Source organism: Osmerus mordax, chromosome 9 (genome assembly GCF_038355195.1).
Source record: "Osmerus mordax isolate fOsmMor3 chromosome 9, fOsmMor3.pri, whole genome shotgun sequence".
In the NCBI taxonomy this organism is placed as follows: Eukaryota; Metazoa; Chordata; class Actinopteri; order Osmeriformes; family Osmeridae; genus Osmerus; species Osmerus mordax.
The window spans coordinates 4,299,841-4,326,650 of NC_090058.1; the positions used below are offsets into that span (position 1 = coordinate 4,299,841).

At 48.9% G+C, this 26,810-nt stretch overlaps 3 protein-coding genes across 6 annotated transcripts in view; 2 read left to right on the forward strand and 1 right to left on the reverse strand.

Annotated features, from left to right (window-relative positions):
* The window catches only part of ralgapa1 (Ral GTPase activating protein catalytic subunit alpha 1), a gene marked incomplete in the record, with an annotated part of 47,698 nt that extends 36,599 nt beyond the window's left edge, over window positions 1–11,099 (reverse strand). The window contains 16 exon segments of the mRNA XM_067242709.1: window positions 1,350–1,514; window positions 1,755–1,992; window positions 2,172–2,295; window positions 2,537–2,685; window positions 2,812–2,844; window positions 2,846–3,142; window positions 3,350–3,607; window positions 3,828–4,036; window positions 4,344–4,482; window positions 4,807–4,922; window positions 5,090–5,267; window positions 5,731–5,774; window positions 6,655–6,712; window positions 7,283–7,332; window positions 7,643–7,753; window positions 10,877–11,099. Coding sequence (XP_067098810.1) covers window positions 1,350–1,514; window positions 1,755–1,992; window positions 2,172–2,295; window positions 2,537–2,685; window positions 2,812–2,844; window positions 2,846–3,142; window positions 3,350–3,607; window positions 3,828–4,036; window positions 4,344–4,482; window positions 4,807–4,922; window positions 5,090–5,267; window positions 5,731–5,774; window positions 6,655–6,712; window positions 7,283–7,332; window positions 7,643–7,753; window positions 10,877–10,982 — 2,275 coding nt within the window.
* On the forward strand, window positions 10,957–15,813 carry brms1la (BRMS1 like transcriptional repressor a). 4 transcript variants are annotated; one of them, XM_067242706.1, is made up of 11 exons: window positions 10,995–11,074; window positions 11,351–11,374; window positions 12,165–12,336; window positions 12,456–12,546; window positions 12,761–12,888; window positions 13,024–13,103; window positions 13,435–13,621; window positions 13,808–13,872; window positions 13,949–13,985; window positions 14,184–14,313; window positions 14,518–15,813. In XM_067242706.1, the coding sequence occupies exons 3-11, from the start codon at window positions 12,198–12,200 to the stop codon at window positions 14,633–14,635; spliced, it is 975 nt and encodes a 324-aa protein (XP_067098807.1). In that variant the 5' UTR covers window positions 10,995–11,074; window positions 11,351–11,374; window positions 12,165–12,197; the 3' UTR covers window positions 14,636–15,813. The 4 variants fall into 4 exon arrangements, with proteins under 4 accessions (XP_067098808.1, XP_067098807.1, XP_067098806.1 ...); XM_067242707.1 differs by lacking the exon at window positions 11,351–11,374 and having other exon boundaries at window positions 10,957–11,074; XM_067242705.1 differs by lacking the exons at window positions 10,995–11,074; window positions 11,351–11,374 and adding an exon at window positions 11,868–12,007.
* A 139-nt stretch (window positions 15,814–15,952) lies between these two features.
* ttc7b (tetratricopeptide repeat domain 7B) overlaps window positions 15,953–26,810 on the forward strand; it is a 20,580-nt gene continuing 9,722 nt past the window's right edge. Inside the window, exons 1-15 of the mRNA XM_067243600.1 lie at window positions 15,953–16,083; window positions 16,966–17,120; window positions 17,233–17,401; window positions 20,704–20,837; window positions 21,554–21,675; window positions 23,788–23,866; window positions 24,087–24,262; window positions 24,383–24,446; window positions 24,544–24,681; window positions 25,194–25,277; window positions 25,426–25,530; window positions 25,787–25,904; window positions 26,013–26,070; window positions 26,574–26,646; window positions 26,786–26,810. The exon at window positions 26,786–26,810 is cut by the window's right edge and continues 136 nt beyond it. Coding sequence (XP_067099701.1) covers window positions 15,963–16,083; window positions 16,966–17,120; window positions 17,233–17,401; window positions 20,704–20,837; window positions 21,554–21,675; window positions 23,788–23,866; window positions 24,087–24,262; window positions 24,383–24,446; window positions 24,544–24,681; window positions 25,194–25,277; window positions 25,426–25,530; window positions 25,787–25,904; window positions 26,013–26,070; window positions 26,574–26,646; window positions 26,786–26,810 — 1,621 coding nt within the window. The 5' untranslated portion in view covers window positions 15,953–15,962. The remainder of the gene's footprint in view (window positions 16,084–16,965; window positions 17,121–17,232; window positions 17,402–20,703; window positions 20,838–21,553; window positions 21,676–23,787; window positions 23,867–24,086; window positions 24,263–24,382; window positions 24,447–24,543; window positions 24,682–25,193; window positions 25,278–25,425; window positions 25,531–25,786; window positions 25,905–26,012; window positions 26,071–26,573; window positions 26,647–26,785) is intronic.

Consider the following 26,810-nt stretch of genomic DNA (forward strand, 5'->3'; position numbering starts at 1 on the left):
TCCAGGTGAGGGGGCGACACACACGAGAAGATAGAAGGTTGTGCAGGTAGAAGAACAGGTGCAGAAACTCAGGTGTGTAGGATGGAGGAGGGGGGGGCAGACAGATGTGTGTGTGTGTGTGTGTGAGAGACATCCAACTGGAACCAGGTGGAGGCGTGTCTACCTGACAGGTGGTCAGCTAGTGGGGGGAGGGCAGAGTCGGGCAGGAGAGGGAGGGCAGGGTGGACCAGCACCGGAGCACTTTTAGCACTGCGGATAAAGGCTGAGGACAGGAGGCTGTCACCTGTGGAGCAGCTACGCAGGGCTGGGGGAGGAAGAGAGGAGAGGGAAGGAAGAGGGAAGGAAGAGAGGGAGGAGGGGGAGAGAGGGAAGGAAGAGGGCCAGGAAGAGAGGTAGGAGGGGGAGAGAGGGAAGGAAGAGGGCCAGGAAGAGAGGGAGGAGGGGGAGAGAGGGAAGGAAGAGGGCCAGGAAGAGAGGGAGGAGGGGGAGAGAGGGAAGGAAGAGGGCCAGGAAGAGAGGTAGGAGGGGGAGAGAGGGAAGGAAAAGGGCCAGGAAGAGAGGGAGGAGGGGGAGAGAGGGAAGGAAGAGGGCCAGGAAGAGAGGTAGGAGGGGGAGAGAGGGAAGGAAGAGGGCCAGGAAGAGAGGGAGGAGGGGGAGAGAGGGAAGGAAGAGGGCCAGGAAGAGAGGTAGGAGGGGGAGAGAGGGAAGGAAGAGGGCCAGGAAGAGAGGGAGGAAGGGGAGAGAGGGAAGGAAGAGGGCCAGGAAGAGAGGGAGGAGGGGGAGAGAGGAGAAGAGGGAGCAGTGTGGGAAAGAGGGAGGGAAAGGAGGAAGGAGGGGATGGAGTGGAAAGAAGAGGTAATTAAGTGGTGATGGTGGGGGAGGAGCAGAAGGAAGGAAGAACAGGAAGAGAGTGAGACCGAAGAGACAGATAGTGAAAGTCAGCAGGCAGACAGGCAGACTGCAGTGCTCCTGAGAGAGAGAGACAGAGAGAAGGCCTCAAGACTGAGGCAAGAGCAGAGGAAAGTGTGGACAGAGACCTTTTCTCACAGGCCCTAAGGGCCTTTCCCCCAAAACAGATTTGTCCCTCTCCTAGACTTCAAAATATGTTAATAGTCATGGGATTTTCTCACAAAATTACTTCTGGTTCTATGCTACGATTCACCCTAACCGTTGCCTCGGAAACTGGGTTTTAATCTAATTCACTTAAAAACAGACGCGGCAAGGCACAAACAGTTCCTGCTTTCACCAGCACCTTCCAGAAGTCTAATCAGTGCCCACGGGGCTTTTCCTATACTTAGATAGACCCCCCCCCCCTCCCCACACACACACACACACACACACACACTCACCCACGGTCTTCTGGCGCACGATGCTGCGAGCCTTCTCGATGCCCGGGGAGCCGGCCGTGGTGGCGCTGCGCTGCCTCATGGCTGTCGCCTGGCCCGGCTGGTCTCTGCTCCAGCCCTTGGAGAAGGAGCGGTCCACCACCATCTTCTGCCCCTCCAGACCTCCACCTGGAAGAAGAAGTGTGGAGAGGGTGGAGGGTGGAGGCAGGGGGGATACGACGAAACAACCCTTAGGAATCCCAGGCAGGGTTTCCCGCAGCGCTTTTCAGTTAAGGTGGCCGCCTAAGCAACACACGCCTGCCGCCTTAACTACGTTGTCAAAAAATAAAACAAAACAAAAAACCACCCTACCACCTTAACTAACACATTTTCGGCGGGAAACCCTGCGACGCTCGCTCTCCCTCCTACCTTTCCCCTTGTGCTTCTTCTGTTTCTGCTCGCTCAGTTTGTCCAGCGGCAGCTCCTGTAGGTCCAGGCTGTAGAGGTTCCGGGCCAGGACCTTGGTGAGCGTCTCCATGGTGAGGGACCACTCGGTGACCAGCTCCTCCCAGCAGGTGAGCGAGGACAGCACGGCGAGCAGGTCGTCCCACAGCTCGCGGCTGATGTACACGTTCAGGTTCCCCTTGATCCACGCCACGATCAGAGTCTAGAACGACAGGTCACGGGGTCAGGGTCAGGGTCCAGGTCATCCTAACACTGCAGGGTCAGGCTTGGGGTCCAGGTCATCCTAACACTGCAGGGTCAGGCTTGGGGTCGGGGTCCAGGTCATCCTAACACTACAGGGTCGGGGTCAGGGTCGGGGTCAAGGTAACACTACAGGGTTACCTGGAAGACGGCTCCAGCCAGACGTCCAGATAGAGTCATGCTCTTCTTTCCCTGGGGCATTATGGAGGGAGGCCTCTTCATCACACACTCCGTTACCCTGAGGAGCACCAGCAGGATCTGCTCCCTGCGCGCACACACACACACATATATATAAAAGAAAGCTTAGTTTCATTGGAATTTGAGAGTCTAAGCTAGGATCTAGAAAGCTTGTAGTTTATATACAGTCTTGCTAGTATCCGAAGAAGTTGTGTCTATGGGAGCTAGGAGCTAGTATGTAAGGAACTAGGGGTCAGTCTTAGGAACTAAGTGGGTAGGGAGCCAGGCAGGGAGCCAGGCAGGGTCTAGTAGATATCAGCTGTCTGTACCAGGTCTTCTGGTCCATGGTCTCGTGCATGACCAGGCTCCGGTAGATGTTGAGGACTCTCTTGCACATGTCCACATGTTCCTCCAGCAGGACCTTCACCTCATTGGCTGGCTCCAAGAGGAACACGTTGGAAGAGTTGGTGATGAAAACCTGGAGGATGAAGATAGGAGACAAGGAGGAATAAAGATTGGAAAGAGGAAGCGTAGGAAGATCATTAAAAAAGGCGGATTATCTGGTGACTGTGTGTGTGTGTGTGTTGGTGTTTGTTAACTGTACCTGTAGAGTTGGTTGGACTCCAGCATGAACACTGTACTCCAACAGTTCGTTGTCGATCATTTTATTCACACCCTGATGAGACAGAGACCACTTTAGATTTCAAGACTATTTGTGTGCCAGTGCGTACGCACACACACACCCTGCCATCCTTCACCTCCTCCTCCTTCTCCTGCGGCCCCCCCGGCTCCTGGCTGTTCCTCCCGGACGTGGGATTTAGGCCCTCCTCTGGCTCCCTCATGAAGACTGGCTTGTCCTCCTGGGCGATCCACTCCTGGTACACCCTCACCACTTTCCTCATGGCCGCGGCCTCACACATGGGCAGCAGGAACGCCTAGGTGGGGAGAGCACCCACACACAGCTCATTACCTGGATGTGAATGTGTGTGTGTACGTGCCTAAACAACTGCTAACCTCTGTGTGTGTTTCCCTATGCGTGTTTCCTGTGTGCATTACCAGTCTTTGTCACCTATGTGTGTTTCCGTATGTTAAACCGCGTGCGTATGTATGTTGCCCGTGTGTGACCCGTCCGTGAGCGCTACCTGTCTGAAGATCTCCGTGATGAAGTTGACGTTGGTCCTGGAGCAGCAGAGCACCCGGCGGACCACTTCCATGTCGGTGAGCTGCTCCTCGTCCATGCTGCACAGGCTGGACGAGCTGGGCTCCCTCTCCGTCAGGGTGCTGGTGTTGGAGTGGCTCTGCTCCCCCTCGCACGCCCCCACGCCCCCGTCCAGGCCGTCCGGCTGCCGGGGGCAACCGCCCCCGTCCTCCAGGCGCGCTGCCAGGCCTGCTGCGGCGCGCTGGAGGAGGGAGAGGGCGCACACACACACACACACGCGCGCGGAAAGACAGACACACAAACAGACAGACACACCGACCACCATTGATCACTACTTAACAGGCAAAAACAAACTTCGGAAAGAACCTCAAAAAGGAAAACCTTCTCCGAGACAAACTCCCCGGAGATCCCGTTGGTTCTTAAGCGTCCAGATTCCCGTCAGAACGTGGAACCTGGTTTACCTGGATGTTCTTGGGCACGTTCTCCCCCTCCGTCCCGGGGATGTGGGTGGTGGTGTTGGAGCGGAGCTCCAGCCAGAAGGACACCAGCCAGCGGATGAAGATCACCCTGGCCTGCAGGAAGCTGTCCTTGGTGCAGTACACCACCTCGCTGCTCTCCTGTTCCCGGCGCACCACGCAGTAGTACGGCTTCGCCCGCATGGGGGGCACCTCTGGAGGATGCCAACACATAACTGGGTTTAGCTCAGTGGTTAAGCATTTGACTGCAGATTTATAGATTGTGGGTTTGAATCCCGTCGGTGGAAAAACGAGTCAGCTAAATGAATACATTTTATTACACTGAAACACCAGGCTCTACCACAGCAGTGTCTTGTATTAGTGCAGTGCTAAAGTTTGGGACAAGGCCAGCTCCTTATGTATGGTCAGAGGATCAACAGGTCAGTTATCTGTGTCTTGTGTGACGTCTGGTTTCTATTCTACTCTATTTCAACTTATTCCATTGGTCTCTACTCTCCTTACCCAGGATGGGCTGGTAGAGGCTGGTCTCCTTGGAGAAGTTGGGGAAGATGTGAGGAAGGTAGAACTTCTTGAAGTTTCCAAACAGGAAAGCAAAACCTTTCTCATGGTTCTCCTTGCAACGCCACTCCAGACTCTTTGCCTATGGGAAAACACACACACACACACACACACAGCTATAACCTACTATACACACACACACATATATATGTGCTGCAGTGTTGTGTGTGTGCATTCATCTGCAAAAGCACCTTAAAAGCAAAATGCCATTCAGAGTTATTCTTAAGCACTGCTGAGTGTAAGCTACCAATTATGAGATAGGCATGCATGCAGCCAGCCAGCCAGCCAATCAGCCAAGCATCCCACCAGCCAGCCAATCAGATAGAGAGACAGGTAGGTAGCAGTAATGGCCCAAGACTGCGTCCAGGCCAGACATGTTAGCCGTGTTAGTAGAAAGCACGGTTACCTGCGTTACCATGTATTTGAGCAGAGCCTCCAGAAAGTAGCCAGTCAGGTCTTCCTGGTTCTTGTCACCTGACTGGGGAGCAACCAATGGGCTGATTTCCTCTGGGGTCACTTGCGCTAGGGGAGGAACAGAGAAGGAGGCCAGTAAGAAAGAGAGAGAAAAAAACTACTAAGTACTAAGAATCAGCACCATAAAGCACCATTAAGCATTTCCAGGTACAGTACATTTGTCTGAAAATGTGTTTAAATGAGTGCCAGGTAGTGTGTGTATAAGTGCCACCTACTCTCCAGCAGACTGAGGGGGGGGTTGACCAGGTTGTCCAGGGTGCGGGGGCCGAGTTCTGACAGGGGGGAGGGGAAGCCGGGGACGAGGCAGGCAAACATACACAGCTGCTCTCTCAGGGCATTCCCCTGCAGGGCCTGCATCCAGAGGAGGAACAGACGCACCCCCTCCCGTCGGATCTGGAGAGGGGAGGAGAGAAGAGAGAGGAGGTGAGGAGAAGGGAGGAGAGAAGAGAGGAGGTGAGAAGGGAGGAGAAAAGAGAGGAGGTGAGGAGAAGGGAGGAGAGAAGAGAGTAGGTGAGGAGAAGGGAGGAGAGAAGAGAGGAGGAGAGGAGAAGGGAGGAGAGAAGAGAGGAGGTGAGGAGAAGGAAGGAGAGAAGAGGTGAGGAGAGCGGTGGAGAGGAGAGAGGAGGTGAGGAGAGAAGAGAGGAGGTGACGAGAAGGGAGGAGAGAAGAGAGGAGGTGAGGAGAAGGGAGGAGAGAAGAGGTGAGGAGAGCGGTGGAAAGGAGAGAAGATGGAGGAGGTGAGGAGAAAAGGAGAGGAGGAGAGGGGTGTGGAGGAAAGGGGAGAGGAGACAAAATGACAAGTGATAGAACCTTAAAAGTAGCTTTCCCATTCAAAGGTAACCAAGGCGAGACATACCTTCAGGGAGTTCCCAGTGTGTAACAGCTTCTTCAGGATCAACCCTGTGAGGAAAGAGAGAGGAAGACATCTCATTGGCCCGTCCACCCACAGTGTACAGCCGTGGCCAAAAGTATTGGGAGCGACATACATTTTGTGTTTGCAAAGCTTGCTGGGCCTTGGCATAAAATGACTGCTAAAATAATTTCAGTAAGTCATATCATCAGCACAGGGGAAAGTGTGAACTAGTTCTAGCCACTATACTTCACTATAATTCTGATTTGATTTTAAGAGCAGATTGACTGCTGTAAAAGAGGGGACTATTTGCATATTTTTGCCCCCAAAAAGCTATATAAGTCTATAGAAACATGTGATAACATTTTCCTCAAATAGTGAACCAGCAAACTTTGCCAAACACAACATTTGTCATTGCCAAAACTTATGGCCACGACTGTATGTGTGCTAGCACATGGACTGTATGCATAATGGTGTCTGAGGTCTCGGTCCGTCCTGGGCCTCCTGTAACCTAGGACCTTGGCACCCTCGGTTTCTCTGGGTGGTCTGTGTAGCCAGCTGCACACAAGCCTCAGCACAGTGGCAAAGGAGACCACCTCTGTACATTTACATTTAGTCATTTACCCCGAGGCAAGTAGGGTGAAGTGCCTTGCCCAAGGACACAATGTAATTTGCCATGGCCGGGAATCGATCCGACAACCCTCTGATTAAGAGCCCAATTCCCTAACCGCTCAGCCATCTGACCCACCTCAGTAGATAGATAGATATATATACTGTATGTGTGTGTGCATACACGAACAGAACTGAATATATACAACTATCTTTACTCAATGCTCTAAAAACACTATTACTGTTTCTGTCTGTGGGGGAGGGGAGGTGTGCGTGTGGTTCATGTACACGACCCGACAGGACACCACAGAGGAGCTTTACCTATGCTGTGGAACTGCCATCGTCCCTGTATCCTCTCTGGCAGCAGCTGCAGGATTTTCTGTCAACGGAACGTTAAATAGACGAGTCACCAACCACAAGGACAATGTCTGTTTTCACCCCAAACTTGACTGGCAGTTAAACTACCCTGGCAGAGGTAACTGCCAGGGTGGGGGGGGGGGGGGGGGGGGGGGGGGGGGGTCAGTTAAGGTTAGGTTTTGATCTTCCATATCATGACTTCAGATCTCAGGCCTTCAGGCTTCGGTGGCCAAGGCATTAGTCAAGCCTTAACACCGAGGTCACACCACGCCTCCATCTAAACAGACTAAAAGCTTAACTATTCAACACTCTACTGGCCCTGAGTAGGTAGAAAAACGCTGATTTTTATTGTTTAAACTTTTAGCCATGTACCCATAGCATATCATCACAAGGATTATCTTTCAGACATAGATTAGTCTTTCCTATATAGGCCTAATAATAATAATATGTTTTGGTTTGACTCATTGGTTTGAGTCTACGGCTGTTTGATCTGTGTTTATGGGGAACTTTCCTTTGTGTTTCTGTAGTTGTAATCTGTTTATTCACAGGCTTTCCTATCAAGACAACTTCCTACAGGAAGTAAAAGCTTTACCTCAAAAATGAAAAGGATGGCGTCCAGTTCTTCCCTTTGTGATTTGTGACCTGCAACAGAGAAGTGGTAAAGGGAAGTAGACATACAGTTACATTTACATTTAGTCATTTAGCAGACGCTCTTATCCAGAGCGACTTACAGTAAAGTACAGGGACATTCCCCCCGAGGCAAGTAGGGTGAAGTGCCTTGCCCAAGGACACAACGTCATTTTGCACGGCCGGGAATCGAACTGGCAACCTTCAGATTACTAGCACGATTCCCTAACCGCTCACCCACCCGAGTCCCAAGTTACAGTTAAAAGGCCGATTCCTCGCTCCTCTCTAGTGTCGTCTTTCCCCTGGCCAAGCCCAGGCATCTCACCTTTTTGTTTGAGGCTGACTTCGATGGTGACAAAGTTCTCAAAGAACACATAGTAGATGTGGGAGTAGTACTGGTCAAAGAAGTGTTTCAGGTCACACGGCTCAGCATTCTCTGAAGAGGAGAGAAAGAGGATTTTTGAGAGGAGTACCAGGTCGGATGACTCGTTAATATGGGTGCCTGCTCCTTCCCATCGAGCCTCCCTGTCCTTTCAGCACGAGGGAGTGCCATGGCTTGGGTGTCCACCAATTCCCATATAAAACCGACTACGACTAACGAGCAGGTTAGTCTTCCACTGGCCAGCGCAAGCCTTCCTCTGAATTCCCGGCAGTGCAATAAGTCATTCAGCCCCAGTTAAGCACTGAAGTGCTCAGGGCTGTCCTACACACACCTAACCCCACTTATCCTTTACCTAGAGGGTCTCGCATTACTAGCTCAGGTCTAAGAAGTATTTGATAATTGCAGTGGAGGAGCTGGGCACACGAAGATCTGACTGTGGTGCTAAACCCAAACATAGAACATGAATAGCCTAGTGGCACTCAAGCAGCAAGGACAGTATCCCAATTTCACCTATTTATTTGGGCCATGTAACCACACATGCTAATGTTTTGGCCTCGTCCGCCTTCATCAGAGCATTAACGTATATCAGTGTCATGTGATCTAGCTACTTCACAGTGACTGAATCACCTGTAACAGGGAGGATCAGTTACTCAAAATATCCAACTTCTTAAGTCTTCTTAAAGAGACAGTGAATGGTAAAGGTCACAAGGTGTAAATCAGCAAAATCACAGACCATCATGAAGGTATAATGGTTAAATTTGTTGACTGAATATTAGTGCCACCTCATTAAGTATTTACTTATATTAGGAGAAGCTGACACTTATCTAATAATAACATTGTGTTTTTGAGTACAGACCCAATTGACAGCCTACTCGGTCCCACCCCTAAACCACAGTGGCATTCAATTTGTATAGAAATTCTTTTTTTTTCTTCTCTCAATCATTTCATTCACTCCTCTGAGAGCGCAACGACCAAACTGAGTGATTTTGTGAAAGGTTATGTCTCAGAGAGACTTCTCAAAGCCCAGAACAGACCATCTCTCATTCTGTTATTCTCAGCCCATCCCAAGCACAGTGGAAGACAGGCCGGCTGTCTGCAGAGACAACCCAGCAGTCACTGCCGTTCCAAAATAGAACCCAACAACACAGACAAGTCTCCATATCTGATAGTGTGGAGATAGAACAGGCACCCACATGCACTGAGACGCACATAAACACACACAGGCTCCAGAATAGAGAGTTAGAGGAGATAACGGCCGCAGCCGGACCTGTTTTTATTCTGTCAGGTCTCACAACGTGGATGTTCTGCAGCTTCGAGTTACGGCCACACTGTGCAGAAAAACATTCACTTTTGCACATTTGTTTGGCTTCTCTATTCCAGACACACACATGCATGCATGCACACACATACACAGCGTTCTGTTCTTTGGCATGTTGGCAGGGCCCTCGTAAGGCCTGGCAGTGCAGCTGAGGCCCTCAGTACCAGGCTGTAACTCAGCTCCGACAGTTATCCACAACATTGCATGCTCTGCTCCTAAAACTCATCCCTCCCTCTATCTCACACACACACACACAATACCGTGAGCCCTGTGCCATGCCAAACACGTTACTAGCTACTAGATCTCTAACTGTCCTGGAACACAGGACAAGGAGTCTTCAACCGGATATACTAAAACGGCTGTGTTTGTGCAAAAGCTTGTGGTGGTGGGGGGGGCGACTCAGAAACTTGTCTCAGTTTGGCAAAAGGTCATTAGGCTGTGACTGTCCCACATATCTATTGTTTAGGACTGAAGGGCAGCCTGTCGATGCCATTCAGTTAAGTTGGCTGGGAAACTGTGTAGTAGTCTGGTGGTTTAACAGTAACATATTCCCCCTGGCTGGAATGTGTGATCCCTATCGGGCCCTGACACACTCCCTTAGGATTACAATGCAGAGTCACACCCATCCTCTCCACGTACATGCAGGCGCGCACACCCACTAAATACACTTTTCTCACAAGTCACACTACACTCCACCTCAAAATATGTGCCACAACATGATATCATGAGTACACCATAGTACTGATTTCAGCATGTTTCTGGAACGTCTTGTCATCTTGCAACACAATTTAACACATTTGTTTGTGAGGCAAGTTGTTAGCTGTTGCAAGCTTGTTGTTCTTTTTTGGGGGGTATGTGAGAGGCGTGGTGGGAAGGCACACATACAGATTCACACCAACATAAACACACTCTGACCACAATGGCTTGATGCTGTGTGAAGCCAGACCAGTAGCAATGTTGAAAGACAATAGAACAGGAACTGCTCTGATGCTGGTAGGACAATAGAGGAAATAGGTTCCTAAAGTGGAGCACAGCAAGGATGTTCTCACTCTCTGGGCACCACTTGTCTGTTTCCTTTCCATGTCCCATGGGGTACCATGCTCACACACTGGTCTTTATCAGAATCATGCAAGACCTTCACAGGCCACAGGCCACACTATGGGAGTTAGCATAGCTATAAGGAGGATGGCACCGTCGTTTTCAGCGTAGCTGAGGGTTTGCCCTCATAATAAGTCACTCCAGAGAGAAGTCTAGGCATTCATAATGTAAACAGCCCAGGACCAGCGGGAATCGGGCTGTTCTGGTCTGGCTTTCCAGACAATGCCCAGAGGAAGGTTGTTCCCAGGGCCCCACAACTCAGCGCTCAAGGCCCTTCACTAATATTTATCATGAACTTAGAGATAAGTAGCCTACCTGTTAGGAATCGAAGCTGCGACCCCCGTTATCCCATCCGCAAAGGTGGACCGCAGTTGCCACATTTAAAACAATATATAAAATGGAACCAAGACTGGCTGTCATGGCTTATACAAACATTATAGTTTAATAACAGCAATACCAACTTACTATTAATTGCACAGTGCATAGAATTATTTGACTCTATATTTGTGTGCAGCCAACAGACAGGGCTAGCAGCTTCAAAGATCCGCATCAACAGTCCAGAGCTTCCCTCGGTTAGCGACAGCTACATTAGTCCAATTGGTTTTATTTCATAAAGTGAACAGGTAGAAGCAAAATATATAACTTCACAACCAGAACCCTGCCCACACAGTGCACCGCTAACACAAAACGATCGTACCTCTAATCTGATACTAGCTTGCTTGCTAACTGAACAAGCCTTCAAATATTTTATTGCGACTTACCGATTACTATTCGCAGGTGTTTCAGACGAGTCAGCACGTCCTTTTTTGGATCCAACACTTTCTGTGTAGATTTTTTGACGTCTCCGTGAGTCTTTTTAGAGAACATTCCGACAGCAAAAGACGCAAGAATTCGCAATAGGGAGCGAGTCCCAGTACTGGTTAATCTTCAAAAGATGGATAACCACGACAGAGCTTTAGGTACGTTATCATTTGATATGCATCGACCTAACAGCCCTTAAGTGTTACACGAAGTAAATAAATTGATGGGCAAGTTTGGGAGGTATGCATTTTGCTGATACGGTTATGTAAAATAATGCAACTCTCCCCATCAAGCAACCTAAACACCTCTCCCCAAAACACGGGAGGCTAGCCTACTAGCTCGATCCAAACATGGCGGAGGAGTTAGTGAAAACATGGTTAATGGAATGCAGAGCTATTCACCAGTTAAACCTTTATTTACATTTCATTTGACAGATTTTAAGGAAAATGTTCAGTATGGTATGTATATATATTACTTAACAGATTCCGAGATTGATCTGGCCGAGTCTTGACCTCACAACTTCCCCTTCATAGGATTTACTTGACAATGTTTTACTCTTTATTGCAGATTATTTCAAAAGGTTATGTTCCAAATAGAAAAAACAGCCACAACACGAAACTCAATATCTGACGAAAAAACAATAGGGAAAAGCATGGCCCACCCACAAGTGAAATATGTAAATACATTTAAAATGCAAATACATTTCTTATCTTCAACTTTTCATTAAAATCCATTCAGTCGCATGTCTGGCTTTGATTTTCAAGGTCTAATTAGGTATCCTTAGGGAATGTAAACATTCCACAAAACCAATGTTTGGGAAATGTAGTTAGATCCTCCCTTTTTTACTGGTATGTTCACAATGGGTTTTTTTTGTTTAAGACTACAATTCCCAAGATCCTACACTACGTCACCTCCGCGCAAGTGAACTGCATTTGTTTTTAGCTGGTAGGAGCTCGCTTGGCTATCGACAGCTGTCATCAATCTAGAAGAATATAATTTATTCATTAATTGTGTAGTACTTTACTATAATGCATTTTTTATAGACACGGCTACCGGCCAACTCCCGTTATATTCATAACGATTAACGTTAGGTAGGTATCTAGTTCGCTTAGCTAACGTAGAAGACTAGTACTAGCAAGCAAAGTTAGCACTAGCTAGCATAGCTAGGCTAGTTAGCTTTCTTTTAATTCAGGCGGTTCTCACTGTAGTTGGTCAATTAGCACATTTTTGTCTGCTTTTGTTGGACAGGATACATATTTTATCTCTGGCTAAGCCAACAAAATGCCTGTAAATTCTCGAGAAAAGAACAAGGATAGTAACCACGAGGAGATGGAGGTGGACTATCCCGAGCAGGAAGGCAGCAGTTCGGACGAGGACGACTCGGAGAGCACGTCGGTGTCGGAGGATGGAGACAGTTCAGGTGGATGTTTGACTTGTGACAGAATAACAAATGTGATTTACCCGTATGATCATTGCCATGATTTACCTTGAATTTGTCTATCTCTGATTTACGCTCTCTGTGTCGATCATGCTCCACAGAGATGGATGATGAAGACTGTGAGAGAAGGAGAATGGAATGTCTCGACGAGATGACCAACTTGGAGAAACAGTTTACTGACCTGAAAGACCAGTATGTTTGATAAATTCAAACGAATTTAAAATTATTCACGGATAGATTTCATGTTGCTCCCAGCGCGTATTTGTGTTCACTGGTATAATTTGGTCTCACCAGCCTCTCAAAAGCCGTTTGAGCCATCAAATGACAGACAAACCTGTGATGTGCTGTCTAGACTTGGTCAGATTATGCTTGATTACCAATAATCACGCTATGGTGTCTTGTCCAGTCTATACAAGGAGCGCCTGAGCCAGGTGGATGCCAAGCTGCAGGAGGTGATGTCAGGGAAGGCCTCTGAGTATCTCGACCCTCTGGCCAGCTTGCAGGAGAACATGCAGATCAGGACCAAGGTGGCAGGTAACGCTTCTTTGTTTTTTGATATCCGCTGTGAACCAGCATACCAAGGGTAAGCTTCCCCCGAGGTGGATCGATAGTGAGATAGCAGGTGTGGGTGGACTGAACAGTGTGTGTCTCTTTTCGCCTCTGCCTCAGGGATCTACAGGGAGCTCTGTCAGGAGTCTGTGAAGAACAAGTACGAGTGTGAGATCCAAGCAGCCTGCCAGCACTGGGAGGTGATACACTATTTTCACTCACTGGCAATAAAAAAGGGGGTTGGCCTCACTGCTAAACTGACAAACTGGGTTTAACTTTGACCAGACCTCACCAGTACTCTCCTTGCCCACATAATACTCTGATATCCCTATCTGATATCAAATTGTTGTTTGCAGTCGTACTTTGCTGAGCCTGGTGCATTGTCCTCTGTACCTCCCATGTTCTCTTCCTTCTCTGTCTCTTTCTATATTTTACAACTTTACATCTCCATTAATTCTCCTTATTTTATCCCTCCTGCCCCCTATCCTATCCCGTGTCACCTGACTCCCTGTCCGATCTCGTGGGTTCCAGAGTGAGAAGCTGCTGCTCTTTGACACAGTTCAGAGTGAGCTTGAGGAGAAGATCAGGCGCCTGGAGGAAGACAGGCACAGCATAGACATCACCTCAGAGCTCTGGAACGACGAGCTGCAGTCTCGGAGGAGCAAGAAGAAGGATCCCTTTAGTCCAGACAAGAAGAAGAAGCCTGTGGCGGTGTCTGATATCCTTTTTTTGTAAAGAAACACTTCACTGATCCACTAGCTGTTGCCTTTTTTGGCTGCAGGCCTTTCCAGTCTGTCTGTTTCTTCCAAGAGACTCAAATAGCTAGTTTTCAGTCTAGTAATATTCTGTCTGTGAAAATGGTCTGTTGTCCAGAACACGTTAATATTTCCTTAATTCTGTGTACGACCATATATCGTCTATATGCTGCAGGACTTGGACATCCTGGAGGACTGGACAGCCATCAGAAAGGTGTGTGTGTGTGCGCGTGCGTGTAGATGTGCTGAAGTTGCTACTATTACTATAACAGTGTTTTTTTGTTTTGCAGGCAGTGGCAACTCTGGGTCCTCACAGAGGTAAAGAAGGTGAGGCCCAGACTTTACAGGCAACCAGCTGTTTCTGCTTGTCAGGACAGACAGTTTGTCGTTTCTCTGTCTCATTTATGTCTGACATTTTCACCTTAAATCTGGTCACCGCTTTATGCTTTTTGAGCCAACAAATGCACATGACCTACTTTGCTCACTCCACACAAGCCAAACGTAACCATTGTACCTGTGTTCCAGCCCCCACTAATAAGAACGAGAAGCTCCAGCACAGTGCCCGCTCTGAGGAGGGGCGGTTGTTCTACGATGGAGAATGGTATGGCCGTGGTCAGAATATCTGCATTGACAAAAAGGATGAATACCCAACCAGGTGAGACTAAATCTGTGCCCTTCCTGTCTAGTTAATCCTCGGTCTGTTGTCTGTGATGGAGAGAAATTATGTCCCAAATGTACTTCATCAGCGAGACTTTTAGCCAGTTACAGAAATGTCACATTGACTGTCCTCTCTACCGCTTTCCTTTTTTCCCTCTGGCTCCATCCTCACTTTTTCTTCCCCTCTATCGTCCATCCACAGTGCCATCATCACTACCATCAACCACGACGAGGTGTGGTTCAAGCGCCTGGATGGCAGCAAATCAAAGCTGTATATCTCCCAGCTGCAGAAAGGCAAATACACTATCAAGCACTCCTGAAACACGCCAGCAGTACACACACGCATTCCGGAACACTCCACGGAACTCTGCTAAAACCGACAGACGCATCATAGAACCCACACGTGAACCCCCTGATGAATCAGAAGGACAGGTTGATGGGAGACCCAGACCACAGTTCTTCTCCCTGGGAAGCACAGCTTCTCCTCTCCCCTGTCTGGATCTTTGGGACCTGGAGGCACGATGACCCTCTGGAGCTACCTGCTCACCACTGCCAGTTTGATGTTTCCCGTGGACTCTTCACAGAGTGTGTTTACAGACATTTCGTGTTTATAAACTATTTCTACTTTTGTTATGTCATTTTCTTAATGCCTACAGGATGGCTTTCTTCGGACATTATGGCGTCTACTCTTGTCTACTCTCTCCTATGTGAGCTTTATTGACATGTTGCATTTGTGCTATCACAAGTAGACTAATGCTGGACAGATGATATATGAATCGTTACATAAAAAAAAAATACTATGACAGAGCCATATTTACATGTATGCCATTTATATGGCACTGGCTACCTAAACAAGCTCCACAGGTTGGCCTTAACAGTGGTGGGACAGTGTGAGACAGAAGAAGCATTAAAGACCTATCCTGTGTCGTCCTCTCGACCACCCAGGTCTCCCAGCAAGCCCCTGATATGGAAGCTCATGAGCGGGATGGACTACAACCGCTCAGTATCAGGCTGGTTTATTACAGATCTGTGTGTCAGTCTAAAGAGCCTAGCTGTATTACAATTACAGGTTCTCTTTTCAGTTAACATGACAGTCCTCTTATCTTCCAATGCAGTATTCATATTATCTCAAACTTCCTCTGTTCACCTTCCTGCCTCCCTTTCTATGTGTAAAAACTTTCTAACCAGGTGTTGGACATGGTTTCATTGTCTTACTGCCCAAACCTGTTCAACTTCCTCAGAATATCTACGCGTAATGTCAGCATTCCCTCTCATCTTATTTCAGAAGCGCAATGGGGAGAAAGCTTTTACCCAATCTCCAATGTTATATGAAATACCTACAGTATAGAGTTTTTGATGTCAGTGTTGATGTAGGGGGAAATGAAAAACAATTACTTTGTAAATTTGAATCAAGTACGCTTTTGTCACAAACTATTTTTTAAACGTAATAAATGTTAAGTCTTTTAATAAACGTGTTTTATGTAACACAGTGGTCGTACACGTTGTCATGCACTGTATATTGAATGAATTTGACTAGAAGCAACGTAGAACCGAAGGGAGTCGCTGTTTTCCGAAAAATGCCCTTCTGAATCCTCCTGCCGCAGCTGATCCCGTGCGCTTGTCGTGTTGTGGTCCTCGAGCCCGAAGATGACAGCGAGGAAGTCTGGGTCACGACTCGACACAGAAATAGAACGATGCCGCTCTGAAGGGCTATGGGACAAAATACCGGAGTTGGTACGGCAGCTCTCCGCCAAGCTCATATCCAACGGTAAGAAATGTAGATACAATTGTTCATTTGCAATGCTCTTTCGTTCATTGAAAGATCAGAGGCCTGGACAGATGCACTGAATCCACGGTCTTTCCTGACAACGTTAACAGCGTCTCCCCCGGATGCATTGACCCTGGCTTCAGCATCCTCTTGTTCCAATAAATTCGTAGTCGTTGTTTTGGAAATCTGAAACTGATAGGAGGCCTGTCTATACACCCTGCTTTAACCCTCCGTGAAGCGCTTCATCTTAATTTGATTCAAAATCACTTCCTACTTCCTTGTATTGATAGTTTTCCGAAATTCCGAAGGCTAGTGGTGGGAGTGTCAAAGGTTCTGCTGTCAAGCAGCTATTATTACGGTGCCGAGTTGTGTTGAGTTAGCTAGCTAACGTTAACTTGATGATTAAACAAAGTTAATACAATTCCATCAGCAGTTAGATTACCAAATACAGTTGCTAGATACATCTAAATGAGTTTATTACAGATATAAATAGCTAGTTAGGTAGCCAACCAGCCAGACCCAACGGGGTGTTATGATGTGCACGAAAACACAATTACAGTGAGCACGTGTAGGGAATTTGCCATATCGATAAATATTCCGGCTGGTTATATATGGCATATCTTCTTCCATTGTATGTTGTTGACGCAGTAGCCAGCCGTCGTGACATGAGAGTCACGCTCCGATGCCACAAACGGGTGCCCTGCTAAACAGTCTTACCATTGGATTACGTGTCACATTTACATCCAACAAAGCAAGACATTGAGTGCTTGAGAAGCCTTAGGAAGGCTTAATCTCAGCTGGTATGTCTGTGTTTAGACTTAGCTAGGTGTAAAATAGAAGACTATAATCATCTAACTTTCTCTGTGTGTGTGTGTGAGACAGATGACATGGGGGAGCTGCTTCTGGGGGAGGCTAAGCTACAGCAGTATCTGAAAGAGAACCCCCTGAAGCAGGGTGCCAGCCCCCGGGGTCAAAGGTCACGGTTAGTGGAGGTCCGCAAACACCTGACTGCTGCCCTTGACCGTGGCAACCTCAAGGTAGGGGCATCGGACGGCAACCAAGTCCCATTTCCACTTTTACTTTTTCCGATCAGTCACTTCAACTGTCTGTAGAAACACCAGCTTTTCTCTTCTCTTACTCCTTCTACAGCCGGAGTATATACAGGAGGCCAGTTTGCTGATGGCTAAACTGAACTATGTGGAAGGAGACTACAGTGAGGCCATTAATCAATACAGCAAGGTCACTCTGGAAGACATGCAGCTGGTGGGATGTCCTGTCTACCGCCTGTCTATCATCGCTGAGGCCTACGCTACCAAAGGTTTGTGCCAACACATACATGTACATTACATTTAGTCATTTAGCAGACGCTCTTATCCAGAGCGACTTACAGTAAGTACAGGGACATTCCCCCCGAGGCAAGTAGGGTGAAGTGCCTTGCCCAAGGACACAATGTCATTTTGCACGGCCGGGAATCGAACTGGCAACCTTCAGATTACTAGCTCGATTCCCTAACCGCTCAGCCACCTGACTCCCACACATGCTTGCACAGTTCATATACACGCAGCCTGGCCTAACTAATGTCTGGTTTACACTATTGCATATTTTAACGGATTTGTCTGCAAAGGGTGGGCGTGCACCAAATTTGCGCCACACTCTGTTAGGCGACCATGCAGAATTTTTGAAACATCTGTGTTCTGATTGGTCTTAACCATTTGTAAAGACCCAAAAGTTGACCAGATCGGAAACGTTTCTGCAATACTACAGGGGTCCATGTGGTGGCAATAGATGCCCATTGTTGACTTAATTTAAGAATCCTCTCTGCCCTGCGCACACACACACACACACGCACACACACAAACAGGCTCTCTTTGGTGTGTCAGTGCAAAGCAGAGTGGATGTGTCAGCCAGCACTGCAGAACAGAGCGTCGGATCAGAGTTATGATCAGAGTGTCCTGAACGTATGTAGTACTGTACTCTAGATTCTAGAACACTGTTGAAGGGGGAGGAGGGGGCCGTTGTGGGGGTGGTAAGGGGCGGGGCGGGGGTTAATGGTCCTTAATTCTTTTTAATTAGTCATGAGAACTCTAATGGAGAGTGTGTGTGTGGAGGTTACCTCATGTGTTTAGAGGAACACAGAAGCCCATTAGGCTGGGGAAGAAAGTGCCTGTCCTCGGGGAGATGAATTAGTGATATGGGGCAGAAGACTGCCAGGTTCTCTGGTTGAGAGGTCCGCTGGCCCTGGCTGCAGCCACATCAGAAACCCAACACCTCTACACACACCTCAACACAAACCAGCCCAACACACACCTCTACACACACTTCAACACAAACCAGCCCAACACACACCTCTACACACACCTCAACACAAACCAGCCCAACACACACCTCTACACACACCTCAACACAAACCAGCCCAACAAACACCTCTACCCAACACCTCACTACACACCAGCCCAACACACACCTCTACCCAACACCTCACCACACACCTCTACACTCACCAGCCCAACACACACCTCTACCCAACACCTCAACACTCACCAGCCCAACACAAACCTCTAACCAACACCTCACCACACACATCAATACACACCAGCCCAACACAAACCTCTACCCAACACCTCTACACACACCAGCCCAACACACACCTGTACTCAACACCTCACCACACACATCAATACACACCAGCCCAACACACACCTCTACTCAACACCTCACCACACACCTCAATACACACCAGCCCAACACACACCTCTACTCAACACCTCAACACACACCAGCCCAACACACACCTCTACTCAAAACCTCACCGCACATCTCTACACAACACCCCAACACACACCTCAACACAACACCTCAAAACACACCACTAATCAACACCTCACCACACCCCCCCCCCCCCTATACAACAGCCCAACACACACACCAGAACCCTGGTTAAAGACTGACCCGGTTAGAATCAGCACTAAACCAGATTTACTGCAAAGCTAATTAAGGGCATCTGCCTATGCGTCTGTCTGTAAACTACCCACAGCGGCACCAGGGAAAACCACACACACACACGGTCTATCACTGCCTGCATGTGGGTCTGTGTGTGATGAGGAGGTTTTGGCTCAGGGTGTGTCGGGCAGGTCTAGTTGCCGGTTAGATGATAGGATAATCTGGTGTAGTCCCTCCAGTGAATGGGTTTACTAGAGTGTGACATGGCTGGCCTGTTCTTCTGTAATTCCAGAGACCACTCACATCCATAATTGATCAGTTATTAAAGCCATTCTGTATTATTAATCTGTTATTTGAAAAGGGGTCTGGAAACTGCAGATAGAGTTCCATAACAGGGGGTGTGTGCCAGAGTTGGAGGCGTGTATTTGTGTATTGTGGAGGGGGGGGGGGAGGGGGGAGGCGGAGTGGTCTGGTTACGAAAAGCTCCTATTGATAACTATTGTTTAATTGAAGTCTCTCACCATTACACACTGCCCCCCAGTCATCTCCAGGTCACTACACAGGGCTGAGTCTACTTTACCTACGCTGTGCTTCTCCACTAGGCCACAGAAACAGGAACATATCCTGCCTACCAAGTATACGGGGTCGGTCAGACAGTCCATCTCAGTGCAGTATAAAGGAATCAATACTGTATTGCAACAGTACGGGTCTGTCTTTAACACCTTAGTGTCTGGGTAGATGTTCTGGGAGTGTCTGTGGACAGTGATTTCTCTGAGGGATGGAAACAGGGGAGGGGTTACCACTTTAGAGAATCAAACCCTTATCTCAGGTCAGATAATTTCCTTCCAGATCTAACCCAGTGACGGGTTAGCTAAACAGGGGTTAGCCGGGACTTAATGCCTGGTCTGTATTTCAGGTGTGTTCTTTCCTGACCGTGACCGCATGCATATATTCTTTATCCTTAGTAAAGCCCAGGTCCTGGATCCTCCCTCGCTCTCGATCTCCTGTTCCCCCTCCGTCCAGCCGGCCGTCAGCTTAGTGTCCTGCCAGCGTCCCCTCACAGTGTCTGATATTAAACATTCAGGCCTGTCTGGGAGCTTTGATCCCTCTGTGAGTCACACAGAGCAGACCTGAGCAGGATCACTTTCCCATGGCCCCGGAAAACACAGCGTCTGAAGTGCAGATGAGAGTAGCAGCAAAGGATTAGCCAGACTAGGATATTAGCTACACCGGAGTGTACATGCCCAGATGACAGGCGCAAAACACAACAGACCCAGAGCATTAGCTGAACCAGAGCAACAGAGTATTAGCTATACTAGCACCTACAGTGAGATGGACTAGACTGTACAGGCCTAGATTAGAGGTCTGAGTCGATGAACTAAACCCTGGCTGAAACGGGCTATGGCTCACTGTCATATTATGAGACTTGCTACCTGTCACCACCCCTCTGAATCTTCTGTTCTCTCTCCCGTCTTGCTACCCATCTCTCTTTCTCTCTCCTCTTTTTCTCTCTCCTCTTTCTCTCTCTTTCTCTCTCTTTCTCTCTCTCTCTTTCTCTCTCTCTCTCTCTCTCTCTCTCTCTCTCTCTCTCTCTCTCTCTCTCTCTCTCTCTCTCTCTCTTTCTCTCTCTCTCTCTCTCTCTCTCTCTCTTTCTCACTCCATATATGTCTCGTTCTCCAGGTCTTTGTCTGGAGAAGGTTCCAGCATCCTCTCCGTCTATGTCCAATCGGAATGTGGACCGAGACCAGGAAATCATCGTCTGCTATGAGAAGTCGGGGGATATCGCCCTGCTGTACTTGCAGGAAGTAGAAAAGGTAGTGTGTGTGTGTGTGGCCTTGTTTAACTATCCTTGTGGGGACAAAATGTCTGCCCAAGTATGGTGAAATATGAAAACCCTGACCCTGTGGGTCCCTTTCTTTTGGAGTTAGTGGTTAGAGAACACAATTTTGAATGGGGGTGAATGGTCAGGCCCCACTAGGATAGAAAAACCAACCTGTGTGTTAGCATACCTACACCTGTAGTCTCGTAGGGATAGAGTAGGGCCAGGGTCCACTGGGCTGGTGCTGGATCAGGGCCAGAGCTGGATCAATGCTGCATCGATGCCGTCTGATGTTCCTCGCTCTGACCTTGACTGCAGATGCGCTCGTCACACACTCTGTCTCTCTCCTGTGGATGTGTCAGCCACAGGTCTCTCTCTCTTTCTCTCGTCCTGTCTCTGTTCCGTCTGTTTGGTACTCTGTGTCGTCTCTCTGGAAGGCCATGTTAGAGAAGCAGATCATAAAAAAAGAAATACATACAACGGAAGCCATGCTTAAAACAACTGATTTTGTATTTTCAAATACCCATCGACAACTGTAATATATTTAAGTATGTCTGTACTTATAGTTTGTAATCTGGGTATCTAAACCTTCTAGAATGCAGAGTGTGAATCGAAGACAACATTATTCAGCCTCTTAGCTGGACCTTCACTGCAGGGTTCACTATACACACACACACACCTATCCGATCTCCTGCTCTTTCTCCTCCCCAGGCCCTGAGTGCAGGCATGCAGAACCGCAGCCCCAAGCCTGGTCCGGTGGCACAGGAACAGGAACTGGGCTTCTTCCTGGAGACGGGACTACAAAGGGCGCACGTCATCCATTTCAAAAACGGGTATGAGAAGGAGGGGAGGGGGTAAATGTAAAAAAAAAAAAAAAGCAACTCAAAAAAGAAATTCAAAAGAGCGGTCGGGGGTTAGAGGAAGAGCACGTTTTGAGAGGAGATATTTGCATGTGTGAGAACGAGAGTGTGAAAGTGACTTCCATCTGTAATCATCACTAACCGTCACTGTGTGCATGTGACATGGTCTTTTACCCACAACAAAACCATGGACTCCCAGGGTGCCTCTGTCTGAGGACAAATAGTAGGTATCTCTCTGCTGCCAGACTAGACTAGCTGTGTGTTTTGCTCCCTAGATCTCCCTACACCACAGAGCGCCACAGGTTGGCACTAGAGCAGGTACTGTTGCAGTTGTGTACTGTCTGACATGAGCTAGAGCTGCGTCTTACAGTATATAGTCTCTACCCAGTCTACAGCCTAGAAACCACCCAGTCTACAACCTAGATACCACCCAGTCTACAGCCTAGAAACCACCCAGTCTACAGCCTAGAAACCACCCAGTCTACAGCCTAGAAACCACCCAGTCTACAACCTAGATACCACCAAGTCTACAGCCTAGAAACCACCCAGTCTACAGCCTAGAAACCACCCAGTCTACAGCCAAGAAACCACCCAGTCTACAGCCTAGAAACCACCCAGTCTACAGCCAAGAAACCACCCAGTCTACAGCCTAGATACCACCCAGTCTACAGCCTAGAAACCACCCAGTCTACAGCCAAGAAACCACCCAGTCTACAGCCTAGATAACGCGTAAATACACCTCCTAGTGTACAGACTTTACTATATTGTTTCCTGTAGTCCCTTTCACTCGTCCATACTTGGGTCACAGTCTGTCACTGTAGCCTCTTTGTCCTGGCTGTTCTCTGAGGGATAAACTGACTTTGCTTCCAACAGACTGGAGAGTCTGAATTGGAGAAAGTTCTCTTTTTCAATGACATGGGGAGAGCGGTGCGATTAAGTACAGGCACCCTGATGTGTCAGGAGATTGCACACAAGTAGAGCAGTACATACTGGGTTTGTTAGATTCGTGTTGTGGTGTGTGTGGAGGGGTGGTTTTCGGGGCAACACTATGGGGGAGCCAGTGATGGAGGGCAAGTGATACCACCGTGATCCAATCAGGAACGGACATTTAAGATTGAAGATACCAATCCGTGCCTATCTGACCTCCAGTATCCCAGCATGCCTAGAGCTTAGCTCTCCTTCCAGCCGCCAGCAGGATCGATCACGTCAGCTCACAGCATAGGGCTGCTTTAGGAGGCTGCGCAGGACATCCATCAGGACACGACAGGGGTACAGAGCCCTACTGGGGGGCATGAAAGGGGAGCAAACTGCTCACTGTTCCAGGGGTGGGAGATGGAGAGGGAGATGAGGATGAAAGGAGGGAGGTAACATGATGAGAACCAATGAAAGTGTGTGGGAAGGAGAGGTGTGTGCTAGTGCAGCTGCCAGTAGATGATGCAAGCCTCTACCTCATGTTCAAAGCTACACATCTACACCCAGACAGGCTGTCCCTGATGTCAAACATGCTCTCTCTCTCTCTCGCTTTCGCTCTCTCTGTCTCTCGCTCTCTCTCTGTCTCTCGCTTTCGCTCTCGCTCTCTCTGTCTCTCGCTCTCTCTCTCTCTGTCTCTCGCTCTCTCTCTGTCTCTTGCTCTCTCAGAATCAGAACTATTCTCACTCACTCTCTCACACACCACTCTCTCACACACACACTCACCCCATAGTTTCTCCACTGTCAACACTGTATCGATTCTCACACATGCACATTAAGCCTTTATGTGGATGCAGACTTGTACACACACTCAAAATGGCTGTTCTCTGGTTGCTGATGCTGGAGGGCTGGTGTGTGTGTGTGTTGCATTAGCTGAGTGGGTGTGAGATTGTGGAAGTGGGTCTGATCCATAGAGAACTCTCAATATGTGGTATTGATATTTCCTATCGACTTACACACGCACATGCACACACACACACACACACACACACACACACACACACACACACACACATGCTCAATCCCCTCTGTAGAGACTGTAGAAAGATGTAAAGTAGGTAGATGACCATTTGTCCATTTTCTCTCACGTAACATCAATGTTTCTGCTCACCATAGCAACCTCACCAGGGGTGTGGGCCGCTTCCGGGAGATTCTACGTGCGGTGGAGACCAGGACCACCCAGAACTTACGCACGGTGGGTTCTTGGTAGAGATTGTGTGTGGGTTTTCGATTTCAGACAGTTCAATTAAACAGATCACAGAACATATACGAGCTTGGTACACTGTTGAACCAAAAGGTTTGTTTATTACTGATTCTTTTCAACTCAACATGCAGCCTACCCTATAAAACGTCAGTGTTCACCTACATGTCGTCATTGACGATGCTGTGTGTGTGTGTGTGTGTGTGTGTGTCAGACCATAGCCAGACAGCTGGCTGAGATCCTGCTGAGAGGAATGTGTGAGCAGAGTTACTGGAGCCCTCTGGAAGACCCGCCCCACCAATCTCCACTGGACGACCCGCTACGCCAAGGTTCCTCCCACCCTAAGGACTACGCCCTCAGTCGACGACCACGAATCTACTCCGGAGAGAAGTATGAGTGTGTGTGTGTGTGCACCCCCTACGTTCTCCCAGTCCTTGAGTCCTGAAACACTATACATTTATTCAATTATCCCTGTCTCTCTCTCTGTCTCTCTCTCTCTGTCTCTGTCAGTCTGTTTTGCCCTCAGGAGAACACAGAGGAAGCCTTGCTGCTGCTACTCATCAGTGAGTCCATGGTAAGACTCTCGCATGCCTCCATAGCAGATATCCTGGTTGACCCCAGGGTCGGGGTCAGATGTTGACTGTGTGTGCTCCCCCCCCCCCCCCTCCCAGGCCAACAGAGACGCCGTGCTCAGCAGGATCCCAGAGCACAACAACGATCGCATCATCAGCCTCCAGAGCGCCTCTGTGGTTTACGACCTACTCACCATCGCACTGGGACGGCGAGGCCAGTACGAGATGCTGTCAGAGGTACACGCACGCAGTCACCGACTTTCAAACTGATTCAGAACATACTATCTGTGTCCTTCTCTTATCTTCCGCTCTCTTTTTCATACACACACACCCACACACCCCTCACCTCCTAACTCACCTTCCGTATCTGGGAGAACATCCGAGGAGGCCGGCTGGGACTTTTCCAGGGCTCAGTGGCCCTGTTGCCTTGGTAACCAGAGCTGCCAGTCTCAGCAGCCAGGAGACAAGGTGCTGGAGGTCGATACAGGAGAAGGGAGATCTGATTGGTCAATAGCAGAGTAGATCTCTTGATTATTATTGATCTGGAGGAGCTTGAAGTTGATCTTGTGGCACTTCTTCCTGCTCTCACACACACAAAACACATACAAACACATGCTGCAACAGGAGATGATTTCAACTTGTTTTGCCTTTGCTTTCTGTTGAGTGAAAGCTGTATGAAGTGCTTACTCTGTTTATTTAAGATGCTGACCTTTCTGTTTCTCTCTCCCTCCCTCTCCCTCGCTCCTCAGTGTTTAGAGAGAGCTATGAAGTTTGCCTTTGAGGAGTTCCACCTGTGGTACCAGCTGGCACTCTCTCTAATGGCTGCTGGAAAGGTACAACACACACACACACACACAACTACACTCAAGCACAGTCACAGTGTGTCACAACATCATTTACTTCATCTACTCGTGCTCCCCCTTGTTTGCTCCACAAAGTTTTTGTGTGTGTGTGTGTGTGCGTGCGTGTATGTGTGTGAAGTCTGCACGAGCGGTGAAGGTCCTAAAGGAGTGTATTCGTCTGAAGCCAGATGACCCAACCATCCCTCTACTGGCTGTCAAGCTGTGTATTGGAACCCTACACTGGGTTAGTACAGACAGCTGGCTGGCTGGTTAACTGAACAGCAGTTGATGGGTCAGTGAGAACAAACCCAACCTGCCAGGGGAAGCTATCCCTGCCTTCTGAAATTAAGCTCCATCCCGTCCATGAAGACAGAGGCTGTCAGATAGCATTGTGCTGAATGTCTTTGTAATCATAAGCTCCTTTACTCTCTCTCTCTTCCTCTGTCTCCCTTGTCCCTCTCTCTCCCCCCCCCCCCCCCCCCCCCACACACGCACACCAGTTGGAGGACGGAGAGCATTTTGCTAAGATGGTGGTGGAGATGGGGGACAAGGCGTCAGAGTTCAGGGCTAAAGGCTTCCTGGCCATCGGCTTGGTTTACAGCCTCAAAGCCACTGACGGTGAGTTGGCTACAAAAGTGTGTGTGTGTGTGTGTCTGTCGATGCCTTGCTTCTGAATATTCACACAATCTCTCTCTCAATCTCTCTCTATCTCTCTCTCTCTCTCAGCATCATTGAGGGGGATGCAGGAGGACTACCAGAGGAAAGCTCTAGGTTCGTTCCAGAGGTGAGTGTTGCCCCTGGCTGCAGTGTAGAGTCTGCAGTGATAGATGGTAGATGTGAGGGAGGCTAACCTCCTGCCCCTCCTGGTGTCTCTGTCTCAGGGCTCAGAGCCTGTCCCCCACTGACCACCTGGTGTCTCAGGGCTCAGAGCCTGTCTCCCACTGACCACCTGGTGTCTCAGGGCTCAGAGCCTGTCCCCCACTGACCACCTGGTGTCTCAGGGCTCAGAGCCTGTCCCCCACTGACCACCTGGTGTCTCAGGGCTCAGAGCCTGTCCCCCACTGACCGCCTGGTGTCTCAGGGCTCAGAGCCTGTCCCCCACTGACCACCTGGTGTCTCAGGGCTCAGAGCCTGTCCCCCACTGACCGCCTGGTGTCTCAGGGCTCAGAGCCTGTCCCCCACTGACCACCTGGTGTCTCAGGGCTCAGAGCCTGTCCCCCACTGACCACCTGGTGTCTCAGGGCTCAGAGCCTGTCCCCCACTGACCACCTGGTGTCTCTGTCTCAGGGCTCAGAGCCTGTCCCCCACTGACCACCTGGCTGCCTTCTACCTCGCTCTGCAGCTGGCTGTTTCCAGACAGGTGAGATACACACACAAACAGACAGCGATAAGCACTGTAAAGTGCCACAGAACTCTTGGTCACTTGTCACTTGGTAGTACTTAGAACCGACTCTGCGAACCAGGGAAGCAGATTGACGTGTGTGTGTGTGTGTGTGTAGATCCCAGAGGCTCTGGGCTATGTCC

Coding starts and splice junctions, on each gene's coding strand:
- brms1la (XM_067242707.1), top strand. CDS start 12,198: ATGCCTGTAAATTCTCGAGAAAAGAACAAGGATAGTAACCACGAGGAG. Junction 13,104..13,434: donor CAGCCTGCCAGCACTGGGAG/GTGATACACTAT, acceptor CGTGGGTTCCAG/AGTGAGAAGCTGCTGCTCTT. Junction 13,873..13,948: donor ACTGGACAGCCATCAGAAAG/GTGTGTGTGTGT, acceptor TTTGTTTTGCAG/GCAGTGGCAACTCTGGGTCC.